The sequence below is a fragment of the Puma concolor genome, chromosome A1, assembly GCF_028749965.1.
Source record: "Puma concolor isolate L17-30 chromosome A1, mPumCon1.1.hap2, whole genome shotgun sequence".
NCBI classification, from domain to species: domain Eukaryota; kingdom Metazoa; phylum Chordata; class Mammalia; order Carnivora; family Felidae; genus Puma; species Puma concolor.
The window spans coordinates 33,446,635-33,469,736 of NC_141667.1; the positions used below are offsets into that span (position 1 = coordinate 33,446,635).

The 23,102-nt window shown below is 40.2% G+C and overlaps 1 protein-coding gene across 1 annotated transcript; it reads left to right on the top strand.

The window, feature by feature from the left end:
* Window positions 1-214: 214 nt before the first annotated feature.
* CARD6 (caspase recruitment domain family member 6) lies at window positions 215-15,239 on the top strand. The gene is made up of 3 exons (XM_025924924.2): window positions 215-1,340; window positions 2,429-2,986; window positions 9,176-15,239. The coding sequence occupies exons 1-3, from the start codon at window positions 1,058-1,060 to the stop codon at window positions 11,419-11,421; spliced, it is 3,087 nt and encodes a 1,028-aa protein (XP_025780709.1). The 5' UTR covers window positions 215-1,057; the 3' UTR covers window positions 11,422-15,239.
* The last annotated feature ends 7,863 nt before the right edge of the window (window positions 15,240-23,102 follow it).

The window sequence follows — 23,102 nt, forward strand, 5'->3', positions numbered from 1 at the left end:
TCTTAACTTGCTATCTTTCATAATGATATATCATGGGTATTACTAGCTGTCAATATGTATAACTCACTTCATCCTTTTTACTTATTTATGTATTTATTTTTTGTTAAGTAAACTCTGTCCCCACTGTGGGGATCAGGATCATGACCCTGGGATCAAGAGTTGCATGCTCTGCTAAGCCTGACAGATGCCCTGCTTTCGTCCTTGTAAGCTGTTCTTTTCTGTTTCACTGTTGATGTATCAACATTTATTCCACAAATTCCCACTTTGTTTAAATCTTGGTTATTTAAAATTTTTCTGCTATTATAAATAATGCTGTCATGAAGATTCTTACACATGTATCTTTGGGCATTTGTCTGATTATTTCCTTAAGAAATTTTCTAGAAGTGAAATTGCTGAGTTGAAAGGTATAAATTTGTATTATTTTTTACTTTTAAAGTGTTTATATATTTTGAGAGAGTGTGTGTGTGTGTGTAAGCAGGGGAGGAGCAGAGAGAGGGAGAGAGAGAATCCCAAGCAGGCTCCATGCCCAGCACAGAACCTGATGACATGAGGCTCAGGAACTGAGATCATGATCTCGGCTGAGATCAAAAGTCAGACACTTAACCGACTGAGCCACCCAGGCACCCCTTAATTTGTATTTTTATCTATCAGCATTTATTTATTTATTGCAGCATATTGCAGGATTTCTCTCCAGAAAGAATTAATCAATTCATTCTTATCACGAATAGAGCTCCGGGCAGGGAATACCTAGTCCAAACTAAATTTCAGGAGAGACTTCTCAGAGGAATTGACACTGGGGCTGAGTCAAAATGAGACTGAGTCAAGTGAGCAAAAGAGCAGATAAATAATCTATAGGGAGGCAGGCCTGGCTGGGTTTAGGGCTGGCTCCACCCCCCACCCCCCACTTGTTTGTACTTGCCCTCTCCAATGCTAGATATCTTTGACCTGTTTAATCTTTGCTGAATAGAATTACTCTTTGCCATTTTTTTAAACCTGTATTTATTTACTATTGGAACGGTTTCAAAATCCATTTCCTGGTCTAGAGGACACAGGAACAATGGCTGCCAGGAGTGTTCCTTCAGAGATCATAGAAAAAGAACGAAAAAAGTTACTTGAAATCCTCCAACATGATCCTGATTCTGTCTTAGATTCGTTAACCTCTCGGGGGCTGATTTCTGAGGAAGAGTATGAGACTCTGGAGAATGTTACAGATCCCCTGAAGAAAAGTCGAAAGCTGTTAATTTTGGTACAGAAAAGGGGAGAGGTGAGCTGTCAGCATTTTCTCAAGTGTTTACTTAGTACTTTTCCAGAGTCAGCTACTGTTGGTGGCTTACAAAACGGTAAGTTGGATTTCTGTACTTTTTTGGGGGGCAAGAGTGACAAGGCAGATTCCCTGAAAAAAGAACATTATTGCCTTTTGTTTTCATTTGTCTTTCTCCTGGAGATAATTTTCACTAGCATATGAAAAAGGGGAAAAGTGTCTAGGATTCTAAAAGCAGGGAACAATGTATTTTATTGGTTTAGGGGATTGATAAATTTTTGTTCAAACTGTATCCAAAATTTGCGGTTTTTTAGTGCTAGTATAAACTGCTTATTATTCAATAAGTAAATTCATGGATATTTTACATCCCCAAGACCAAATGCTGCATCTTTCACTTAGTATAGCCATCTTGGAAATATCAGAAACATGATTTTGTAGCACACCTATATGGTGGATCAGTAACTTCATTTTTTTTCTGTGATAAGAATACCTGCAGAAGCCTACTCTTCTGAAACAATTCAAATGCTAATTCTTCAATGTTTAAAGATAATTAGTGGAAAATGAGGGAGTAATTCTTCCAGAATGGATTTTTTAGTGACTCTGTACATTACTACCAGAGACAGATGTAGCTCCTTTTTCTAAAAATCTAAAAAATATTGAAGATTATTTCAAGAGGTATTAGAGAGGTAGAGGTTCAGCCAAAAAGGTTCATGTTAACAGTCTGTAATGTAGGACAAGACCCATGTGCTTAGAGAAATAGATATTATTATTTCTAGAACTTACTATTCCAAATTAGAGCTATTTGCTTCCCAATTAGAAATTATTAGGATCAGATTTCATCAGCAACGGCCCTAGGAAATCTGACTTGGTTTTAGGTCACAGTAAATCCACAAGTCAGCACTATTCATAGGATTCAAATTTTCTGTTTCACTCATGTACTCTTTGAGTTTGCTATGAAGAGCCAAACTTTTGAGCAAGGTAGGAATGTGATCTGATTTTTTTCCAGTGAGAGAAAGAATGACAATTGACTTGTTGTTTGTCTGGGAGATGCTAGGTATTCTTATCCTCCAGTTTTGAAATAAAGAAAAGAGATGATGCTTCGAGGTCTTTTTGTTAATTTGAAAAAACAAAATACCCCCCCCCCCCCAACTTTCTTGTGCTTTTCAGAATTTTTAAAACATGAGAATATAGAACCTCTTCAAGCTATCGGGATAAGCAAGAATTCAGAAGATGTTTTTTCCTCTGGAGAGAAACAGCCCGAGAATCCTGAAATCACAGTGTCCTTCAAAAAGAAAGAACACCTGGATATGGGAATTTCTGAGTGCTTCAGGGACACGAAAACTACTTATAAGGAAGCTGCTTGGTCCTCAAGGGAAAATGAGGAGGAATACAACACACCAAAAGGCATATTGCCACATTTAGTTGAGAACGTTAAATATGAAATTCCAGCAACCATTGAGTATTTACAGGATGGACAGAGATACGAGGAGCCAGATGATTCTTTGTACTTAGGAAAAGAGGAATATTTTGAATCTGTTGGACACTCTGAAGATGGAGAAACCTCTGTGGAAGAAGAGGATTATAATGACTCAGAGCACGGTGTTTATGATGGCGAAGAGGGCGCTGCATATTCAGAGACCACACAGTTCTCTGATGAAGAACAGAGTTATGAGGATTCCGAAACTGGCATGTCATTCGCAGCGGAGGAGGAGAAAAGGATGGAAGGTATGGCCATACTATGTGGTAGTTGGGCCACAACTTATTTTTAGGTTTCCACGACACAATGGGGAGAAGGGGTAAGGAAAGGCACCAGAAAAGCAGCTACTCAGAAATTCCTTATGCCTCTCTAATTTGGAATTTCCTTATGGGTGGGGTTGACAGAGAGGAAGACCTAGGCCCTACAAAATGATGGACAATATAAGCAAAAATAAATACTGACTGTCAGCTTACAGGTTTCTGCAGTCACCTCCATGGTACATATAAGTTGCTAACCACTAACTTTGCTCAAATTAAGCCTCAAATTAAGCCTCTTAAGTCATTTCAGTGCCTTTGTGACCAGTCAGAGGGATATGGAGATTATGGGCCTAACTACTGAAGTGAAAATCAGAGAGGAGCTTATAATAATTGGATAAGATCCCAAAATATTGGTACTTGGCTTGATCCAGTCATAAATTATCATCTTGATAAGGGAAATTATATTGGTATCTTGAATTGGAATATTTCTGAATGAAAATTCAAAATGTTAGAAATGCTTCATTTGGAGAGATATTGTCTATGAAAATAAATATCACCAACTTCTGAGCAGAGAAGGGAAAGAAACATAGCTATTGTCTCACACTCAGTCCAAATCGTGGGGATCCATCATCCAGTTCTAGGTAGGAGAGGAGTAATGTCCTCCTCATCACACCTTGTATTAGTTTGCTACTGCTGCTGTAACAAAGTGCCACAAAGGAGGTAGCTTAAACAATAAACAACAGAAATGTGGCGTCTCAGTTTGGAGGCCAGAAGTCTGAAATCAAGGTTGGTTACTTCTGAAGGCTGTAAAGAAGAATCTGTTCCTAGTTTCTGGCAGTTTGTTGGACATCTTTGGCATTCTTTGGCTTGTAAAAATATCCCTCTCGTCTGCATTCATAGTTGTCTCCCTGGGTGCATTTCTCTAGGTCCCTAGGTCTCTAGGTTCTCTAGGGGTGCATTTCCCCTTTTTATAAAGACATTAGTCATATTGGATCAGGGCTCACCCTAATACTTCATCTTTACTAATTATATCTGTAATGACCCTATTTCCAAATAAAATCACGGAGGCATTGGGGGTTAGGAATTCAACATAGGAATTTGAGGGATACATAATTTAACCTACAACACAATTTTTTTTTCTTTTCAAATTTTTATTTGAATTGTAGTAAGTTAACATACAATGTAATATTGGTTTCAGGAGTAGAATTCAGTGATTCATCAGTTACATTCAGCACTCAGTGCTCATCACAACAAGTGCCCTACTAATAATATCCATCGCCCACCTAGCCCATCCCCTGCCCACTTCCCTCCATCAACACTCAATTTGTTCTCTATTGTTAAGAGTCTCTTGTGGTTTGTTTCCCTCTCTCTTTTTTATTTTTTATTTTCTCCCCTCCCATATGTTCATCTGTTTTGTTTCTTAAATTCCACATATGAGTGAAATTATATGGTATTTGTCTTTCTCTGAATGACTTATTTCGTTTAGCATAATACACTCTAGCTCCATCCGTGTCACTGCAAATTACAGTATTTCATTCTTTTTTTTTAATTAAAATATTTTAGTGTTTATTTCTTTTTGAGAGAGAGAGAGAGAGAGAGACAGAGCATGAGTGGGGGAGGGGCAAAGAGAGAGGGAGGGAGACACAGAATCCAAAGCAGGCTCCAGGCTTTGAGCTGTCAGCACAGAGCACCACGTGGGGCTTAAATTCATGAACCACGAGATCATGACCTGAGTTGAAGTTGGACACTTAACCTACTGAGCCACCCATATACCCCAAGAGTTCATTCTTTTTAATGGCTGAGTAATATTCCATTTACAACACAATTCTTGTTCCACCCTCATACCTTCCCAATCCATAGTCATTTTTAGGCCTCATTTTTTTTTAAGTTTATTTATTTATGCTGAGAGAGAGAGAGAGCATGAGCATGAGCATGGGATGGGCAGAGAGAGGGGGAGAGAGAGAATCCCAAGCAGGCTCTGCATTGCTGGCATGGAACCTGACACGGGGCTCTATCTCACAAACTGAGATCAAGACCTGAGCCAAAATCAAAAGTCAGATGCTTAAATGACTGAGCCACCCAGGCGCCCTAGGCCTCATTCTTAATTTTTAAAATTTATTTACATATTTCACTTATCATATAGGGTTGACTTAATTATTCACTGCATAGTATCATCATTATACTGTGAAAAGCCCCATGTCTTTTTGTTCCCTTTTTTCTTTATTCCCCATTCCCCTTATTCTATAGGTAACATTCTAATATTATGATGTGTTTCTTGCATGTTACTGTTTACTTTGTATGATCTTCTTTTCTATGTCAGTTATTTAGTGTAATAATAGAGCTTATCAAAATTCAGTTGCTTAAAACAATAAGTGTGTATTATTATTCATGTGTCTGTAGTTGGCTGGGCAGTTCCTCTGGTCTTTCCTGAGTTTTCTCATGTGTCTGTGGTCAGCTGGCTATAGACTAGTCTGTCGTCTTCTGGCAGTCTAGTCTGGACTTATCTCGGACTAGATGGGGGCATATTCTTATGGAGAGGACACAGGAGTATGAGAGAAGGCAAGAGGGAGAGAGAGAAAGAGACAGAAGAGAAGGCGTAGATTTAGTACTATCATGCCATCTGAATTAGTTTCCTAGGGCTGAAGAAAGCACTACACAAGGGTAGCTTAGGACAATGGGAGATTTATTGCCTCATAGTTATGGAGGCCAGAGGTCTGAAACCAAGGTGTTAGCAGGGTCAAGGGCTCTCTGCAGGCATTAGGGAAAGAGCTGTTCCAGTACTCTCTAGTTTCTGGTAGCCTCAGTTATTTCCTGGCTTTTTTATTTTTTATTTATTTTTTATTTTTTTATTTTTTTTTAATTTCCTGGCTTTAAATGCCCATCTTCTCTCTGTGTGTCTTCAATCACTTTCCCTCTGTTCATGTCTCTGTTTTCAAATTTCCCCTTTTTGTAAGGACACCAGCCATACTTCATGGGAGCTCACCCTAATGACCTCATTTTAATTTGACCTCTTTAAAGATTTTGTTTACAAATAAGACCACATTCTGAGGTACTGGGGACTTCAACACAATTTTTTTTGGGGGGGGGGGAGCACAATTCAACCCATAACACCATCACTTTTGCCACATTCTGTTGGCCAGAGTATGTCACACAAAGACAGTTGTGACATACTCAAGAGTTGGGGAAAACAGATTCAAGAGTTGGGGAAAAACAGATACCACTTCTTACAAAGTAATATTGCAGAAATCCAAAATATATCCAGAAAACCATGAATTGGGGCTATTTTTTGCAATTAATCTAGCACCTTTAGTAAAACATGTCAAGGAAAGTTTCAGTAATAATGTAGTTCTGACTTGCAATGTAATTCTAGTAGCTAACCAATCCAGTCTAGTTGGCTGGAGGCATGAGGCTAACTCTGTCTTTTTCCTCTGTAATATTTGTTTGTCTATGCAGCTAGGAACTCAAAAAAAAAAAATCCAAATGTATCTGATTCAAAGGAGAAACATCATTATGTTTTTTGTTATGTTAAATTTCATGACAAAAAAAAATCACAGTGTCAAATCTAAGTCTCAGGAAGGCTTATGGTGTTGCTTTGTGTGCTCTGCACTGTATAAGGTCAGCTTGTGTATAGACTATAGCAATCAGCTCCCTTCCCTTCCAACTTACAGTTGAGTTCATCCAGTGGCAGGAACCCATATATTTACCGTTTCCTGTGCCCTTTCTTCCTGAAGATCTAAGATTTAATGTGATGTTGTTTCCATTTAGCCTGAAGAATTTTTATTTATTATTATTATTTTAAAATTTCTTTTAGTGTAGGTCCATTAGTGGGAAATTCTCTTATTTTTTGCTTATTGAGAAATGTCTTTATTTTGCCTTCATTCCAGAAGGATATTTTTGCTAGATATTGAATTATAGATTGACAGGTTTTCTGCCTTCAGCACTTTATGGATGCCATTCCTGTCTTTTGGCTTCCATTGTTTCTGATGCTAAGTCTACAGTTATTTTATCATTGTTCCCTGTAAGTGTTATTTTTTTACTTAAAAAAAATTTTTTTTAGCAGTTGACTCTTATATAGTTAGATATGATTTTCTTTGTTTTTATCCCCCTTAGGATTTGCAGAATCTGTAAAAAATTTTTTAACCAAATTTGGAAAATCTTCAGCCATTATTTATCTAAATATATATTTCTGTCCCACTTGTTCCCTCCTCTCTTTCTGACACTTCAAGTACATATATGTTAAAGTTTTTATTACTCTTCCATGGGTTCTAAGGCTTTATACATTGGACTCAAATTCAAGAATTTCCTTTCAGTAGGTGGCAGCTAAAATCATTTCTTTTTGCCTTAGCTGGGGTATTTTCATAAATTTTAAGTTTACAAACATATATTGGGTTCTAGATATTATTGCTTCTTAACTTTTTTTCTTTTTATCCATTTTTGTGCTTGTTGATTGTATCATTGTTGCTCTGTATAATATTTGTTTACTCTGTTGCTTCTGGGTATGGTATCCAGATGAGCTCTGTAGTAGTCAGGAAAGACTAACAAGTCCTTACCTTGTCAGTACTTGGCCTGGGCTGTGTGGGTACCAGTTTTTGTGCTGAAGAAACAGAGGATTGTTGTCCAAAGGCAAAATAGGTGATAGGCAAGAGCAGGACCTAAAAGCTTTCCTGAAACCTAGCCTCTCACTGCCTCCCCTGGGAACCCTTTTTACTAGCCCCAACTCCTCCCTTACCTTCTTAGCCCAACACATATTCCACTTGAAGCAACTTTTAGTCTGTCCAAGGATTTCTTAGTTATCTTTGTTAATCCTTGAAATCCATACCTTTCTCTCACTTCTGTTGTTTCTTACCAGGCTAATTTTATAGGGGATCCAAGAAGCTTATGCTCGTTTGCCAGGAGTAAGTACTACCAGGAGTAAAAAAAAAGTGCTCTCTGACCTTCTTTCTCTAAGCACTATCTCTGTATTCCCAAGAAGTGGTTAGGAGGTATTTTAGGAAATGGGAGATTAAGAGAAAGTAGGTACAGCACATAAATTCTGAGGAAACTTTAATGGACATAAAATCTTTCATTTCTCCAAACTGTAACAAGAGATACATTTAAGAAAGAAATCAGGAGCACCTGGGTGGCTCAGTCAGTTAAGGGTCGAGCTTTGGCTCAGGTCATGATCTTGGGGTTTGTGAGTTTGAGCCAGTGTCAGGCTCTGTGATGACAGCTCAGAGCCTGCAGCCTGGTTCGGATTCTGTGTCTCTCTGTCTCTCTCTCTGCCCTCCCCACTCATCCTCTGTCTGTCTCTCTCTCAAAAATAAATAAACATTAAAAAAAGAAATTAAAAACCAGAAAGAGAGAAAGAGAAAGCAAGAAAGCAAGCAAGAAAGAAAGAAAGAAAAAGAAACCAGTATCGGGGTGCCTGGGTGGCTCAGTCAGTTAAGCAGCAGGCTCTTGATTTCGGCTCATGTCATAATCTCACCGTTCTTGAGTTCAAGCCCTGCATCTGGCTCTGTGCTCACAGCATGGAGCCTACTTTGAATCCTCTGTCTCCCTCTTTCTGCCCCTCCCCTGTACACACTCTCTCTGAAAAATAAACAAACATTAAAAAATATTAAAAAAACAAATCAGTATCATCCTAGAGAATTCCTCATACACGTGTGCATATCATGGAATATTAGCAAGGTTTTTCATCATTGCATACAAACATTAGCCAAAAAATTGGAAAACCTAAATGACCATCAGTAGACAATGGTTAAATAAGTAATGGTCCATCCAAATCATGAAGTACGATGGATTAGCTAAAAATGAATTAAGTCAATCTGTGTATGAACTGACTTAGAAGAATTTGCAAAGAATACCATTAAGTGAAACGAAGTCGAAGAATCATTTATTTAGGATAATATGATTTATGTAAAAATAAAATAGCATCCACTGAACCAAATGATATATTTCTCTGTGTTCATGCATTACCTATATACTTGCATAGAAAAAGGATGGGAAGCAAATATACGTAACATATTGGCATCTCTTAGAAGGAAAATGGAATTGGCAGACTGGCAAAAAGGAACTTTCACTATATTTGTATCGTTCCATGTTCTTACAACGAAAAAGTCAATTACTCACTTAATTTTAAAAGTCAGTGAAGGTAGCTTAGATTCTGAATGTGACATTCACTGAGTATCTTTTTCCCTACAGAAAGAAAAAAGGTATTTAAAGATGTCCTGTCATGTTTGAACATGGATAGGAGCAGAAAGCTTCTGCCAGATGTTGTTAAACAATTCTCCTTAGATCGAGGATGTATGTGGACACCTGAGGCTCCAGGAGACTTAGCCTGGAATTTCCTGATGAAAGTTCAAGCGCTGGATGTCACGGCCAGAGATACAATCCTCAGACACAAGGTTCTGGGTGAGGGTAACAAAGAGGAACTGCTGACTGGAGTAGAGAATTTGGAAATTAGAGACATACAAACCATTAATCCCTTTGATGTTCTTTGTGCATCTATGCTCTGTTCAGACAGCTCGTTGCAACGCGAGGTCATGTCAAACATGTATCAGTGCCGGTTTGCTCTTCCCCTGCTCCTGCCAGATGCAGAAAACAACAAAAGCATCTTAATGCTGGGGGCCATGAAGGGCATTGTGAAGAAGTGGTCAGCACAATCTTCAGGAGGGCCTACAGGGGATACAGAAAAGTGCCTGACTCTCATGAAGATGCCTGTCATCTCTTTTGTGCGCCTAGGATACTGTAGCTTCTCCAAGTCCAGAATCCTCAACACACTGCTTGTCTCTGACCAACTAAAATCACACAAAATCTTTCTCCATCAGGATTTTACTGGCCCGGTGTTTCCCCGGCAGATCTCTGACGGCCTGGTAGAGATAATGTGGTATTTTCCTGATAGCGATGGTCTAATGGAAAATCCTAGTGTTTTCCAAAAGCCTGTTGCTCTGGCCAACCTTCGTGGAGATCTAGAAAGTTTTTGGACACAGTTTGGTTTCTTGGTGGAAGTTTCCTCAGCTGTGTTTTTTTTCACTGACTACCTAGGTGAGAAGGAGTGGGACTTGCTAATGTTTTTAGGAGAAGCTGCCACCGAGAGATTCTACTTTGTCCTCAGTCCCCAGGCCCAGGAGAGTGAAGAGACACAGCTTTTCCAGACGACTCTGAAGTTGAAGCCATCACAGCTACTGTTTTGGAAGGGGGAGGCACCTGGGGAGACAGGGAAGAATATTGAGGGTCTTCAAGCTGCTCTCCAGGAAGTGATGTCCTCTTCGCTCAGATGTGTGTCTGTGGAGGACATGGGCTTCCTGGCCAGGGAGTTGGGAATCCAGGTAGACCAAGACTTTGAGAATGTTCAGGGGATTCAAACTCCCCCTAGTGAAAATTTGTCTGGAACAGCTAAAGATGAGAGACAACAAAGACCCAGTCAGTCAGAAAGCTCATGTGAAAGCCCAGCTGTGATGCCTGGAGAATCTGGGGCTAGCCAGAATCTCCAGAATTTCTACCTCCTCCCAGGATTCATGCCTCGTCTAGAAAACTGTCCTTTACCAACCAGAATTGGAGGGAACTTTAGCCACGTTTCTTTGAAAGCCCCCTGGGTTACGGGCTCCCACTTTTGGTCAGAGCAGAGGTCTAAGTGGTTCCGTCCCTGGCCCTTTCAGAAAACAAGGGCCTATGGTCGAGGTAAAAGTTTTGGGTTTCGGTACCTCCAGCCCCAGAGATTTTATTCACCTGAAAGATTCACGAAGTTTTCAAGAACTGCTTTGGGACATCCTATGACTAAAACAATTGGAGGACTACCAAGACCTGTGTCTCAGCATGTACGCGCCTGGTCCAGGAGACCACAGACAACAGGAGCTCTTGAAAGGTCTGGGGTAGTGGTCTCCCAGGTAGGTCACTCCCACTCCCTGGGTCTGCAGCCAGCAGAAGCAGCTGGGAAGCCACAGCCTAAGCAAGGTTACACCCATAGAACACAGCCACCAAGGGCACCTGGGAAACCTATGAAAACAACATCCCATATTGAAGGTTTTTACCCTCAGGCCTTTCAACCAGCAGGAGCCACAAAAAAACCTTTAAGGCCTGCCTCTCATCAAGGAGCCAAACTGAAGACACAGGATGGGCCTTTAAATCCAGCCTTCCAAAGGTCCAGTAGCAAATGTTTACCCAGCTCTCAGTTCAAACCCAGTCAGCCCAAGCCATCCCAGGTCAAACACTCTCAACCTGTGCCCTCTCAACCCAAACCCACTCAAACAAAACCCACTGAGTGCCACCCCTCCCACGCTAAACCTTGTCCACCCAAACCCACTCAGCCCAAACCATGCCCATCCCAGTCCTCCCAGTGTAAGCCTTCTCAGCCCAGGGCCACTCAACCCAAGTCATCTAAGACTAGTCCTGCACAGGCTAAGGCATACCATGCAAGAGCAGGGCCCAAGAAGGCTGGGAAACATTAAAGTGCTTACTCTAGAGACCTATGAAACATATCCTTAACCCAGACCATTGCTATCATGTGGTAACCTAAAGAAGAGTGGTAGTCATGGTAAGAGACCACTATTATTAGCATGACACAGAAAAAGAAAAGATATACACAACCTAAACGGTATCATTAAAACATTTGTAAGAATGATTTTTTCCAACAGGAAAAATATGAAACAATTAAGAGTAGAATCGAGGAGTAAATAAATGAACTAAATCCATCCCTGAGTATTAGGTGATATATAACCTGAATCCGAGGAATGGGGCTGTTGAGACCACCCCATAAAATAAGGCTCAGGCTGCCTGATTGTTGCAACAAAAATTGCTCTAAATGTTGGCTGCTCCAGAGGTGTCTTGGTCAAAAGTTTGTGGTCAATATCAGCCACTAAGCAAATAACCTTGTTTGTTTGGGGGATGTTTAAATCAACTTACTTGTGATAATAGTTCCAATTTGCTTGGATAATATAACTCTCATTTGACCCTTACATATAGAAATAATGAACTAACAACCAATGATATAAATTATTTTGCATTAACTTGGGTATGATTTGACTATGTTTTATACTTAAAATGTTTGTAATAGTTAAGATAATTTGGCTTATTAGAGGATCTTATACATTGTCCTCAAGATTCCAACTTAAAATGTATACTTGAGTTTTTAATTTTAGAGTTGTGACTTTTTAAGTTGAAAAGATTGAGATAGGTTTACAAAGCTTGTAAAAAGCATTGCAATGTTTAACAGAACTTAAGATTTACAAAATTTACAATTTTAATTCATTGGATTCATTATTATCCTAAACATACAGGTAAGTTCTGCTAATTAGAAGGATAAGTAAAAGGAATGTATTAAATTTAGAATATTTAAACAAAGTTTAATTGTAAATGACATCAAATATTATTAAAAGGTCACTTTAAAGATTCATGTTAAAATTCACTAGATGTAGAAATAAAATAATAAGATTTGTAAATTGGATTAAGACCTCTGGTTTTTGGATTTTGATTTTTAAAAAATTAATACTAATTTTTAAGTACTAAAATAACCCTGCTTGTCTTTCCTGGGTTTTTTTTTTTTTTTTTTCTTTTTTGCCTTCAAGGACACCAAGGGAAAAAAATCATATTGATGCATAGTTAAGAAATGATCTTTAAAAAGGAATAACTAATCTCTGAGAACATTCTCATACTATAATAGGTATCCTTCATTTGTGCCTGTTTTAAGCAATTAATATTGAGTATTTAGAGGGTGCTAAATCTCTAAAGGTTATTGAAAGGATGAAGAAAGAAGGGACTATGCATGTAGATTTTTCTATTTGTCTTTTCAAGAGAAAAAGCATAACTATCATGACTACAAAATCTTTGATGTTAAAGTGGAGCTTCTCAATGAAAATAATCTTTTTGTTGTTTAAACTTTTGAAATGAGCAATATTAGTGATGTTTTAAAAATGTTTTTCTGAACATTTCTTCAAGATTAGTTATTGGAGGAGAGAACTTGTTGGGCTCTTTGTCACCAACAGATTCTATGTCAGTTTGGGTCATGACAATACATATGTGGTTCATTCAAATCGGACACCTTTAGGAGAGTTTAATAATGGGACTATTTATAAAGGGCTGGACAAGAGGTATAAACAGTGTAAAAGAGAGGGCAGCACACTGGATGTGAGTGTGAGGCACATTGTCACCCCAAGATCTGAAGGGAGAGAGGGGGTCAGTGCTTTCTCCAGTCAGAAGAGCTGTGTAGGAAGGGTCTTGGGTCTGGCTGGTTGAGGGGGACAGCAGGCTACAGTGACCCACAGGGAGTGATTCCGGGGAATAAATATTTACTCCACACCCGATCTGATGGTGCATCCCCTTGGCCAAAGCCAACCAGAAACCAGGAAACAAGGAACCCACTTAGCCAGTTCATGTTGATCAGTCTTAGGGTTCAGAGCAAGGTGGAGAGTGAACCTGGAGGGGCAAACAGATGGCACTTAACAGATTTCTCCCTTTCCATTTCATTCTTCCTTCCTTTTCTCTTTTCTCCCTTCTTCCTTCTCTTGCACTTATTTATTGAGCATATATTATGTGTAAGGCATTGGAGCAGGAACTGAGGAGACATGGAAAGAGAATGAGAAATCCTACTATAGTTGTGAGACCCTATAAGGCTGTTTCCTCTTTATTATAAAACTATAAGCTCATTGGGGTGCCTGGGTGGCTCAGTCAGTTGAGCGTCCGACTGCTGATTTCAGCTCAAGTCACGATCCCAGGGTTGTGGGATCGAGCCCTTCATCGGACTCTGTGCTGAGCATGGAACCTACTTAAGATTATCTTCCTCTTGGGAAATACATATCAAAACCACAACAAGATACCACCTCTCACCTGTCAGAATGGCTAAAATTAACCACTCGAGAAACTACAGATGTTGGTGAAGACGCAGAAAAGTGGAACTCTTTTGCACTGTTGGTGGGAATGCAAACTGGTGCAGCCACTCTGGAAAACAGTATGGAGTTTCCTCACAAAATTAAAAATAGAGCTACCCTACGAGCCAGCAATTGCACTACTAGGTATTTATCCAACGGATACAGAAATGCTGATTCAAAGAGGCATATGCCCCCTCCCCAATGTTTATAGCAGCACTATCAACAATAGCCAAATTATGGAAAGAGCCCAAATGCCCATCGACTGACAAATGGATAAAGAAGATGTAGTATATATACACAATGGAATATTACTCGGAGATCAAAAAGAATGAAATCTTGCCATTTGCAACAACATGGATGGAACTGGAGGGTATTATGCTAAGTGAAATAAGTCAGAGAAAGATACCATATGATTTCACTCATGAGGAATTTAAGAAACAAAACAGATGGACATAGGGGAAGGAAAGGAAAATAAGATAAAAACAGAGCGGGAGGCAAACCATAAGAGACTCTTAAATACAGAGAACAAACGGAGAGTTGCTGGAGGGGAGGTGGGTGGGGGGATGGGCTAAAGGGTGATGGGCACTTGGGAGCACACTTGTTGTGATGAGCACTGGACATTATATGTAAGTGATGAATCACTAAATTCTACTCCTGAAACCATTATTACACTATATGTTAACTAACTTGGATTTAAATAAAAATAAAAAAAAAGATTCTCTCTCCCTCTGCCCCTCTCCCCCTCTCACTCTTGTGCTCTGTCTCTAAAATAAATAAAATGAAAAAACCCCCACAAAAAACCTATAAGCTAATTATATATAGTTTTGAAAATGCAAAAATAGACAAAGGAATATAAAAATAGTCTGCAGTCTCTTAACTCAGAGGGTAATGTAGCCCTCTGACTCACTAATAAGATTTTCATAAATTTTTTCTATTTGTGTATATTTATAGACAGCACTCAGTTACATATTCAAGTCTATGCTATGGTTGAATGTGGCAAAATCAAATAAGGGAATAGTCTAGTTTGTTTTGGGACAGGCAGTATAAGTATAGTCTGTTTTGGGACAGGCAGTATAAATAGTATAAAATATTGGTTTTCCAGACTTAAGAAAGTCTGAATTCAGGACATGAAATATAGTTAAAGGGCATCTTTGTATAATGCACAAGTTCAAGTGTTATAAGTCAAATGTGCAAAAATTCAGAACCACTTGTTTATATGTGTGTCATTTACTAAATTGAGAGCATGCAATTTGTACTTGGCTTTTTTTGTTGTTGCTATTAGCAGATTGAAGAGTCTACCTAATGACGCCTCTTTCAACACCTGAAAATCCTTTCTTAAACACCTTAAGTCAATTTATATTTTTTACAAGAAAACCAATAAAGATTACCTTTTTTAAAAAACATTGAAAGAGTGTGTTCTTTGTTGAGATGCTGGAAAGGAGTATATTCCAATGTCATACAAAGTCTGGCCATAGGGACAAAGCTGCCTCATAAATCACACTAGCCTCATAAATCTGTGTTTTACCTACATGCATGGTGACTTCTGCATTTCTTTATGTCTTAGAATTTTTTATAGTCTCCTTCTTGGTAAGGTATAGCTCCCTTTCTGATGTTTGCTATATAGGGTCCATGTAAGCAAAGTGTCTGTTGGGGAAGATAAACATGACACTGACTGCCAAGGATTTAGAAATCTGATTTAATGGGTGCTTCTAAGTGGTAATTGCTTAAGGGTAGTTCTTAGTGTTTGTTAGGGTAAAGCCTAAGTAAGTTGTGATAGCAAAGGCAAGGCAAAAAATATAGTGGCTTAAATAATATGGGAGCTAATTTTTCTTTCGTGTATATAACAATACAGTCTGTCTAAGCTGATGGAGCAGCTCTTCTCCACAGGGCTCATCAAGAACTAAGTTCCTACCACCTCGTTACTCCATTTCTTTGGACATTGTCCTTTTCTGTATGATTGAAGTCACTCTCGTTACCTTGATGCAATTCACAGAATGTGAGAAAAGCCATATTCCAGAGAGTAGCCTGACTTAAGTTAGGGATGATTTGAAATTGTGTACTGTCTTTCAATCACATTCCATTGGCCCACACTTGGTCATATGGCCACATGTAGCTGGAAAGGAGGCTGGGAAATGCAGTCACCAGGTGGGTGGCCATGCATCCAGGAAGAAGAGAAGAAGGAGCACTTTGCCTAAATATCACAGAATATCAAGAACATCAGAGGCCCAGGGGCACCTGGGTGGCTCCATCGGCAGAGCATCTGATTTCAGCCTAGGTCATGATCTCGCTGTTCCCAAGTTCGAGCCCTGTGTTGGGCTCTGTGCTGACAGCTCAGAGTCTGGGGCCTACTTCAGATTCTGTATCTCCCTCTTTCTCTCTGCCCCTCCCCCACTCATGCTCTGTTTCTCTCTCTCTCAAAAATAAATAAAAACCTTAAAAACTTTTAAATAAAATAAGGTTGCTACTGTGATCTGGGTATTGTCTGCTCCTGATCCTAAATTATACACAAGGGCCATAATGTTTTCTATTATTCTATAATAGAAATACAAACTAGACTATTCCCTTATCCCAGGTATTAGCATTCTTCACACTATTTTGGCAAGTTTCCTTAAATTCAGAAGTAGTGATTGTATAACATGAGCATGCATAACAATCACCCAATGTGGTTGTTAAAATTGTGTATTACAGGGGCGCCTGGGTGGCTCAGTCGGTTACGAGTCTGACTTCGGCTCAGGTCATGATCTCTCGATCTGTGAGTTCGAGCCCCGCGTCAGGCTCTGTGCTGACAGCTCAGAGCCTGGAGCCTGTTTCAGATTGTGTGTCTCCCTCTCTCTCTGGCCTTCCCCCACTCATGCTCTGTCTCTCTCTGTCTCAAAAAAAAAAAATAAACGTTAAAAATAAAAATAATAATAATAATAAAATTGTGTATTACAGATTGGCTCAGTAAGTCTGGGGTAAGCCTGAGGAATGGCCTTTTAACAGGGACTCCCACTGAGGCAGAAGATCCTGGGGCCACATTCTGAAAAACCCAGAGAGGGCCCAGGCTGCAAACCCATTTTCAGGTGCTCAGGGAAAGAAATTTTCATCTGGACCAGGAATCCGGTCTGGGGTAATTTCCCTTCATTTATCATTCTCATTAAATTCATTGTTCATCTCCTGCTGGAAAATTGTGCACTTAAGAGCTGTTGGAAGGAGGTGATAATGAGGTAAAAAGTTTTAGCCATTTAAGATTAGGACTGTTCTGTTCTACCTATAGGTTTCTATATCTAACACTTCACATTTTGTCTGCAAGTTTTGTACCTGATTAAATTTAAAAATGTCCTTTTACTTTTCAAAATGTGCTTCTTTCTCTTTGCTGCATGGCTAAGACATGACTTTTTTTCGCATCAAGCCTCAGTCCTTTCTTCCTCTTGCCCAATGTCACCAGTATAGATCATATTATTCTTTCACTAATGGCAAAATGACTTTGCTAGGGATTAATGCAGATGATTTTGGGCTTGGGTCTTGATTTGACACTCCCATGTCTCTAGGCCTCACAAACTAGATAAACTTCTCCGGGATGGCAAAAGCAGAGAGAAAGGAGAATAGTCAAGATACTGAGAGTTGTGTGTGTGTCCCCCAGACTGGTCCTTGCTCCCTACCCCCAGTTCTTGGCAAATTCCCCACTCCCACCTCTGGGCCCCGCGGATGAGCAATACAACCCAAAGAGAGATTTGAATACTGTGTACCTTTAATGTCTGTCCCACTTTTCACGACTGGATTGGGTTAAGGGATGAGGTAAGAGAGGAGGAAAAACTATTAATAAAAAAGCATATTAATTAGTACTTCAAATCCCATCTCAACAGGAACAGAGCGCCAGGAGGAGGACCGGATGGAGGAGAGCCAAGAGGGGTGTGGTTTAAACCCTGGCTGGGGTGTGTTTCCAGAGGACAGCGAGGTCTGTCTTGGGCATTTTATCAAATCGGGGCCAATTTCCTTGCTTTTAGACTGGACCTACTTTGGATGCTTTTAAGAAGATCAGGAATGAGATGAAAGTTTGAGAAGCTAAGAGGAAGACCTGTCAAAGATTATTCTGCTATCCCAATCATTCTGAAAACTACCCGAAGAACTGCCCATATAGTTTGGGTCCTGGGCAGCCATGGGGTGTGCTGCTCGGTTCTCCGCTCACCGCGGATCCACCTGTGCTGCCTGAGGGTCCACTGCAGGATTCCCCAAAGCACACGCGGGCCGGCTGCTCTCAGCCAGTGACTCTGCAGGGCAGGGGAGCTAGAGCCGGGCGGGTCCTCGCCACGCGGGGGCGCTCCAGCGGGCCACCTCTGTCTGCTCTGGGCTCTGAGACTTTCTCTGAGCTGCACCGTGGTCTGATGCTCTCCCCCCACCCTGCCCCAACTGCTGCCCCCGTCCAAGTCCTGCCCCCTCGTTTTGCCTTCCACATGTCAGACCTTCAGGGTGGTGGGACACCCTTCTTGCCCACTCCTGCTCTTATCTCCCTTTTGCTTCACAGGCTTTCCCTGCGCTTGAATGCTATCTTAGCCTATGCGTCGTGAAGGACTTGAACTGCCGCAAGTTCTTTGTGAAAAATGTTTCTTCTTTTTTACAAGTGTCTGTTTGGTCGTGGACTCACCTACTTCCCCTTCAACTCTTGTATGAGAAAGCAGACCTGTTGAATTTTGTCCCTAGTGTTGAGAGCTTACTTCAAAGAGGGAAAAAGTGCTTTGACCCTTTTTAATTATCTTTTTTTAGGTTGGACATATTGATTTTGAACGCAGAATTTTTTGCAAGAGCTTTGAAAAAGCTTAAAGATAACCAAAAATCATTCACAATTTGCTATTCTCTTTTGTAGCTCACAAGAAAGAAGAAAAACAGCATAGTAATATGATGAGTGCCAGCATGTTGCTTCAGGTCTGTGGGATCTCTTCCAGTGGTGGCTAATAGTGTCAAATACGTCAGCAAGACCAGTAAGGTAAGAACTGAGACATGTGCCCTTGCCTTGTGTGCTCGGTGTCAGTTCAGTTTTAGGGAGATAAAGGCACAGAAGCCAGGCTGAACAGGGTCAAGGTGTTAATGGAAAGTGAGGAAGTGGACACTTCAGGAAATTTGATTGAGAAGCAAAGTGCTTTACTTATTTGGCCAAGAAGAGCCTTTCTTCTTCTCATCCTCTCCCCTCCTTCTCCCCCTTCCTTCTTCCCATACTTTCCTTTTTTTTTTTCTTTCCCCCTTATTTTCTTCTGATCCATCTTCCTTTTTGTTTTGTTTTGTTTGCATCCAAGTTAACATAGTATTGGTAAAGATTTCAGACACTGTTGGAAATAGATGATGTTGGAAGTTCCTTGTAATGCCACCCTCTGGAAAGCAGGAGTTCTCAATTCTGGTTGCATATTAGAATCATCCAGGGAGATTTTTTTTTTAAGTTTATTTATTTATTTTGCGAGAGCAGGTGAGAGCAGGGGAGGGGCAGAGAGAGGGAGAGACAGAATCCCAAGCACGAGGCGTTCAAACTCACAAACCGTGAGATCATGACCTGACCGAGATCAAAGAGTCGGACACTTAACCAGCTGAGCCCCCCAGGGGCCTCTAGGGAGACTTATTTTTAAAGCCTGATGCCAAGCCCACAGCCCATGTCAAAGACATGGCACCCAGGTATGAACATTCTTTAAGGCTTTCTAGGTGACTCCAGTATACAGTCAAGGTTGAGAACTGCTCCAGGACTTTGCTACTCAAAGTATGATCTGTGGACCAGTGGCACAAGCATCAGCATTCAACAGAAGCACAGCTCTGCACTCCCTCTCTACCTGCTGAATCAACCTGCATTTCAACAAGATCCCCTGATTTTCATATGCATAATAAAAACAGAGAAGCACGTTCTATAGAAAAATCATTAAAAGCAATAAGGAAGACTTTTTTTTTAAAGGTGGAATACACTCATGCTTGTACACTGAGAGGAAAAGCCTATAAAGGAGAAAGAATACAAAGTATAAAACAGAATGTCATAATTGGTAGGGCAATGTCCCAGAAGTGGTGGGAGGGATAGAACTGACAGCCTGTTGGGAAAAATGGACTTTGAAGAGGAAAGGGAATTTGTTTCCTTATGACATTGGAAGGAAAGAGAATGAATGATAGACTTACAAGCAGATTTGAAGGCAGGGCAGTAGCCTCCTGATGGCCTTTGTTTTCTGCTTCTTACAGGGAAGTAGGAGAGGTCATTTGCTAACAATGAATGAGGTATTGAACACTCACTCACCGTGTTTTGCAAACAAAAATCATATGTAATCTTTCCAATAGCGCTATGATGATTCTGTTATACACATGGGAATATTGATGCTCAGTCTCTAAACATCTGTTCTGAGGTTCCTTCTATATGTCTTCACTCCTTCGGTGACATCACTCAGTGCCCCTGTAAATGTTATCCACATGACTCTGAATCCCAGATCTACATTTCCGGGCCTGATCTGTGCCATGAACACCACCAAGTTGCAGACTTGACAATTCCATAATATTGCCTGATAGGAATCTCAAACTGGGCGAAGAGAACTCTTCCCAAAGCTGTACCCCACCCTCAACCCCACTCATCATAATAAAGCTAAAATTCCAGGACTTCTCCTGGAAATGCTTCTGTCGCACCCATCCCCAAGTCACCAAGAAGTCTGGTCAATTTGATCTCCATAGTATTCTGAGTCCCCACACTTGAGTAACATCTCCACTACCATCAGGCCAGCCTAAGCCACTGTCACCTCCTACACAGACCAGCCACCCTCTCTGCCTCTGCCATTGCCTCCCTGGAACCTGTTCTGCGCATTTCAGCCACAGTGAGGTGTGTGCATGTACATGGCCATTTAAAAATCATACCCACAAGGGGTACCTGGGTGGCTCAGTCAGTTAAGCATCCGACTTTGGCTTAGGTCATGATCTCACAGTCTGTGGGTTCTAGCCCTGCATCAGGCTCTTTGCTGACAGCTCAGATCCTGGTGCCTGCTTTGGATTCTTTGTCCCTCTTTCTCTCTGCTCCTTCCTCACTCACGCTCTGTCTCTCTCTCAAAAATAAACATTAAAAATTTTTTAATAAAAATAAATAAGTAAAATCATACCCACAAACAGGGTAGTATAACCACCCCATCACAACTGCTCCAAAAGTGGTCAATAATTTGTGAATCTTGTTTTATCTATGTTCACACCTTCACATAAAAAAAAAAGTATTTAAAAGCAAACCCAAGATAGCCATATCATTTCGACCGTAAATATCTCAGTAGGTATCTCTAATGGAGAAGGATTTTTAAAAGTACTGTAGCCAGAGGCTCAGTAGTTGAGCTGGGTGACTCAGTCAGTTGAGCATCCGACTTCAGCTCAGGTCATGATCTTGAGGTCTGTGAGCTGTGCTGACAGTTCAGAGCCTGGAGCCTGCTTCTGATTCTGTGTCTCCCTCTCTCTCTGCCCTTCCCCCACTCATGCTCTGTCTCTCTCTTTCAAAAATAAATAAATATAAAAAAAATTATAAAGTACTGTAACCAGAATGCTCACTCATTTGTAGTGCTCCAGGGTGCTGCACACATTTATATATTGCAGCTAATCCTTCACAATTGTTTTGTGAGGTGGGCATTGCTAGATGACTTCACCTACAAGAAATGTTTTTTTTTTAATTTTAGAGAGACACAGAGAGAGCATGAGCAAGGGAGAGGGGCAGAGGGACAGAGAGAGAGAGAGAGAGAGAGAGAGAGAGAGAGAACAAGAATCTTAAGCAGGCTCTGTACTCAGTGTGGAGCCTGACACAAGGCTCGATCCCATGACTCTGGGATCATGACCTGAGCAGAAATCAATAGTCAGATGTTCAGCCAACTGAGCCACCCAGGTGCCCCAAAAATGTAGAGAGTAAGGCACTTGCCCAAAGGGCCGAAATTTAAAGCAGGAGTCCTCAAATTCCCTGTTGGGTGCCCTTCCCACCTGGTCACTCTTCCTCTTTCCTATGTGTGAAGGCTCTTGTGCTCATTTCTTAGTGGCTTGAAACTCGTGATCTTGCATCATTTTAAGAAAAGAGAATATAAAAATGGGAACAATCTATATATTTTCAGATTTTCCTACTAAATTTTTTCTTTAAAATTTAGGAAAAACATCATTATACTGCCATCTTCTGGACCTTTTGAAAGCTAACACATCAACAACAATACAGAGAATTTAAAACCAGGTCTGTCCAGCTCTTTCCAATCTAGGGCTGACATATTAAACTTTGTATAATTAAAATTATTTCTTTAGTTAATTGAAAAAATTCTTTAACAGTTTAATACATATCAAATGTGGAGGCTAAAGTTACATGTATTCAGAGATCAGTTATTTATTTTTTATAGAGGGGATGGAAACAAAGATACATACTTAAAATTTACAAGTAATTCAGCAGCCACCTTTTGGCCATTAATTTCACCCTCTTCCAATGATAGTTTTTAAGATTATGTTAATAGAGGTGGTAGGTAAAAAGGCTTTTCCACTGTTGGTGGGAGTATAAATTATTGCAGACCTCTGGGAAAGCCATTTGAGTACATATATTAGAAATAAAATTAAACACGTGTAACTTTTGGCCCAGTAAATTTACTTTATGAAATCGTCCGACATATATTCTTGTTGATGTGTGCAAAGATATATATGTAAAGAATGTACAATCTCACATTGTCTATAAAGGACTAGAAAAACCTAGAATACTTAAGGAAATATGATACCTATGCAATGTGATTTTATGAAGTTGGTTGACAATAATGTTGCAGTTATGCTGGTAATAATAACTGATATTAAAAGAGGTTTTATTTATTTATTTTTTAAAGTTTATTGATTTATTTTGAGAGTTAGGGGGAGGGGGAGAATTCCAAGCAAGCTCTGCCCTGTCAGTGCAGAGCCTGATGTAGGGCTTGAACTCACAAACTGTGAGATCATGATCTGAGCTGACATATTAAACTTTGTATAATTAAAATTATTTCTTGGGGTGCCTGGGTGGCTCAGTCGGTTAAGCGTCCGACTTCGGCTCAGGTCACGATCTTGCGGTCCGTGGGTTCCAGCCCCGCGTCGGGGTCTGGGCTGATGGCTCAGAGCCTGGAGCCTGCTTCCGATTCTGTGTCTCCCTCTCTCTCTGCCCCTCCCTCGTTCATGCTCTGTCTCTCTCAGTCTCAAAAACAAATAAAAAACGTTAAAAAAAATAAAAAAAATTATTTCTTTAGTTAATTTGAAAAAATTCAATTAATCTAATAATTGAATACATAATCTAATACAGATGCTTAACTGTCTGAGCC

What these genes read in the sequence shown, in the direction of transcription:
- CARD6 (XM_025924924.2), top strand. Translation starts at nt 1,058, where the DNA reads ATGGCTGCCAGGAGTGTTCCTTCAGAGATCATAGAAAAAGAACGAAAA. An exon ending in TGTTGGTGGCTTACAAAACG is followed by an intron (nt 1,341 to 2,428) that starts GTAAGTTGGATT and finishes TGTGCTTTTCAG; the next exon opens with AATTTTTAAAACATGAGAAT. An exon ending in GGAGGAGAAAAGGATGGAAG is followed by an intron (nt 2,987 to 9,175) that starts GTATGGCCATAC and finishes TTTTCCCTACAG; the next exon opens with AAAGAAAAAAGGTATTTAAA.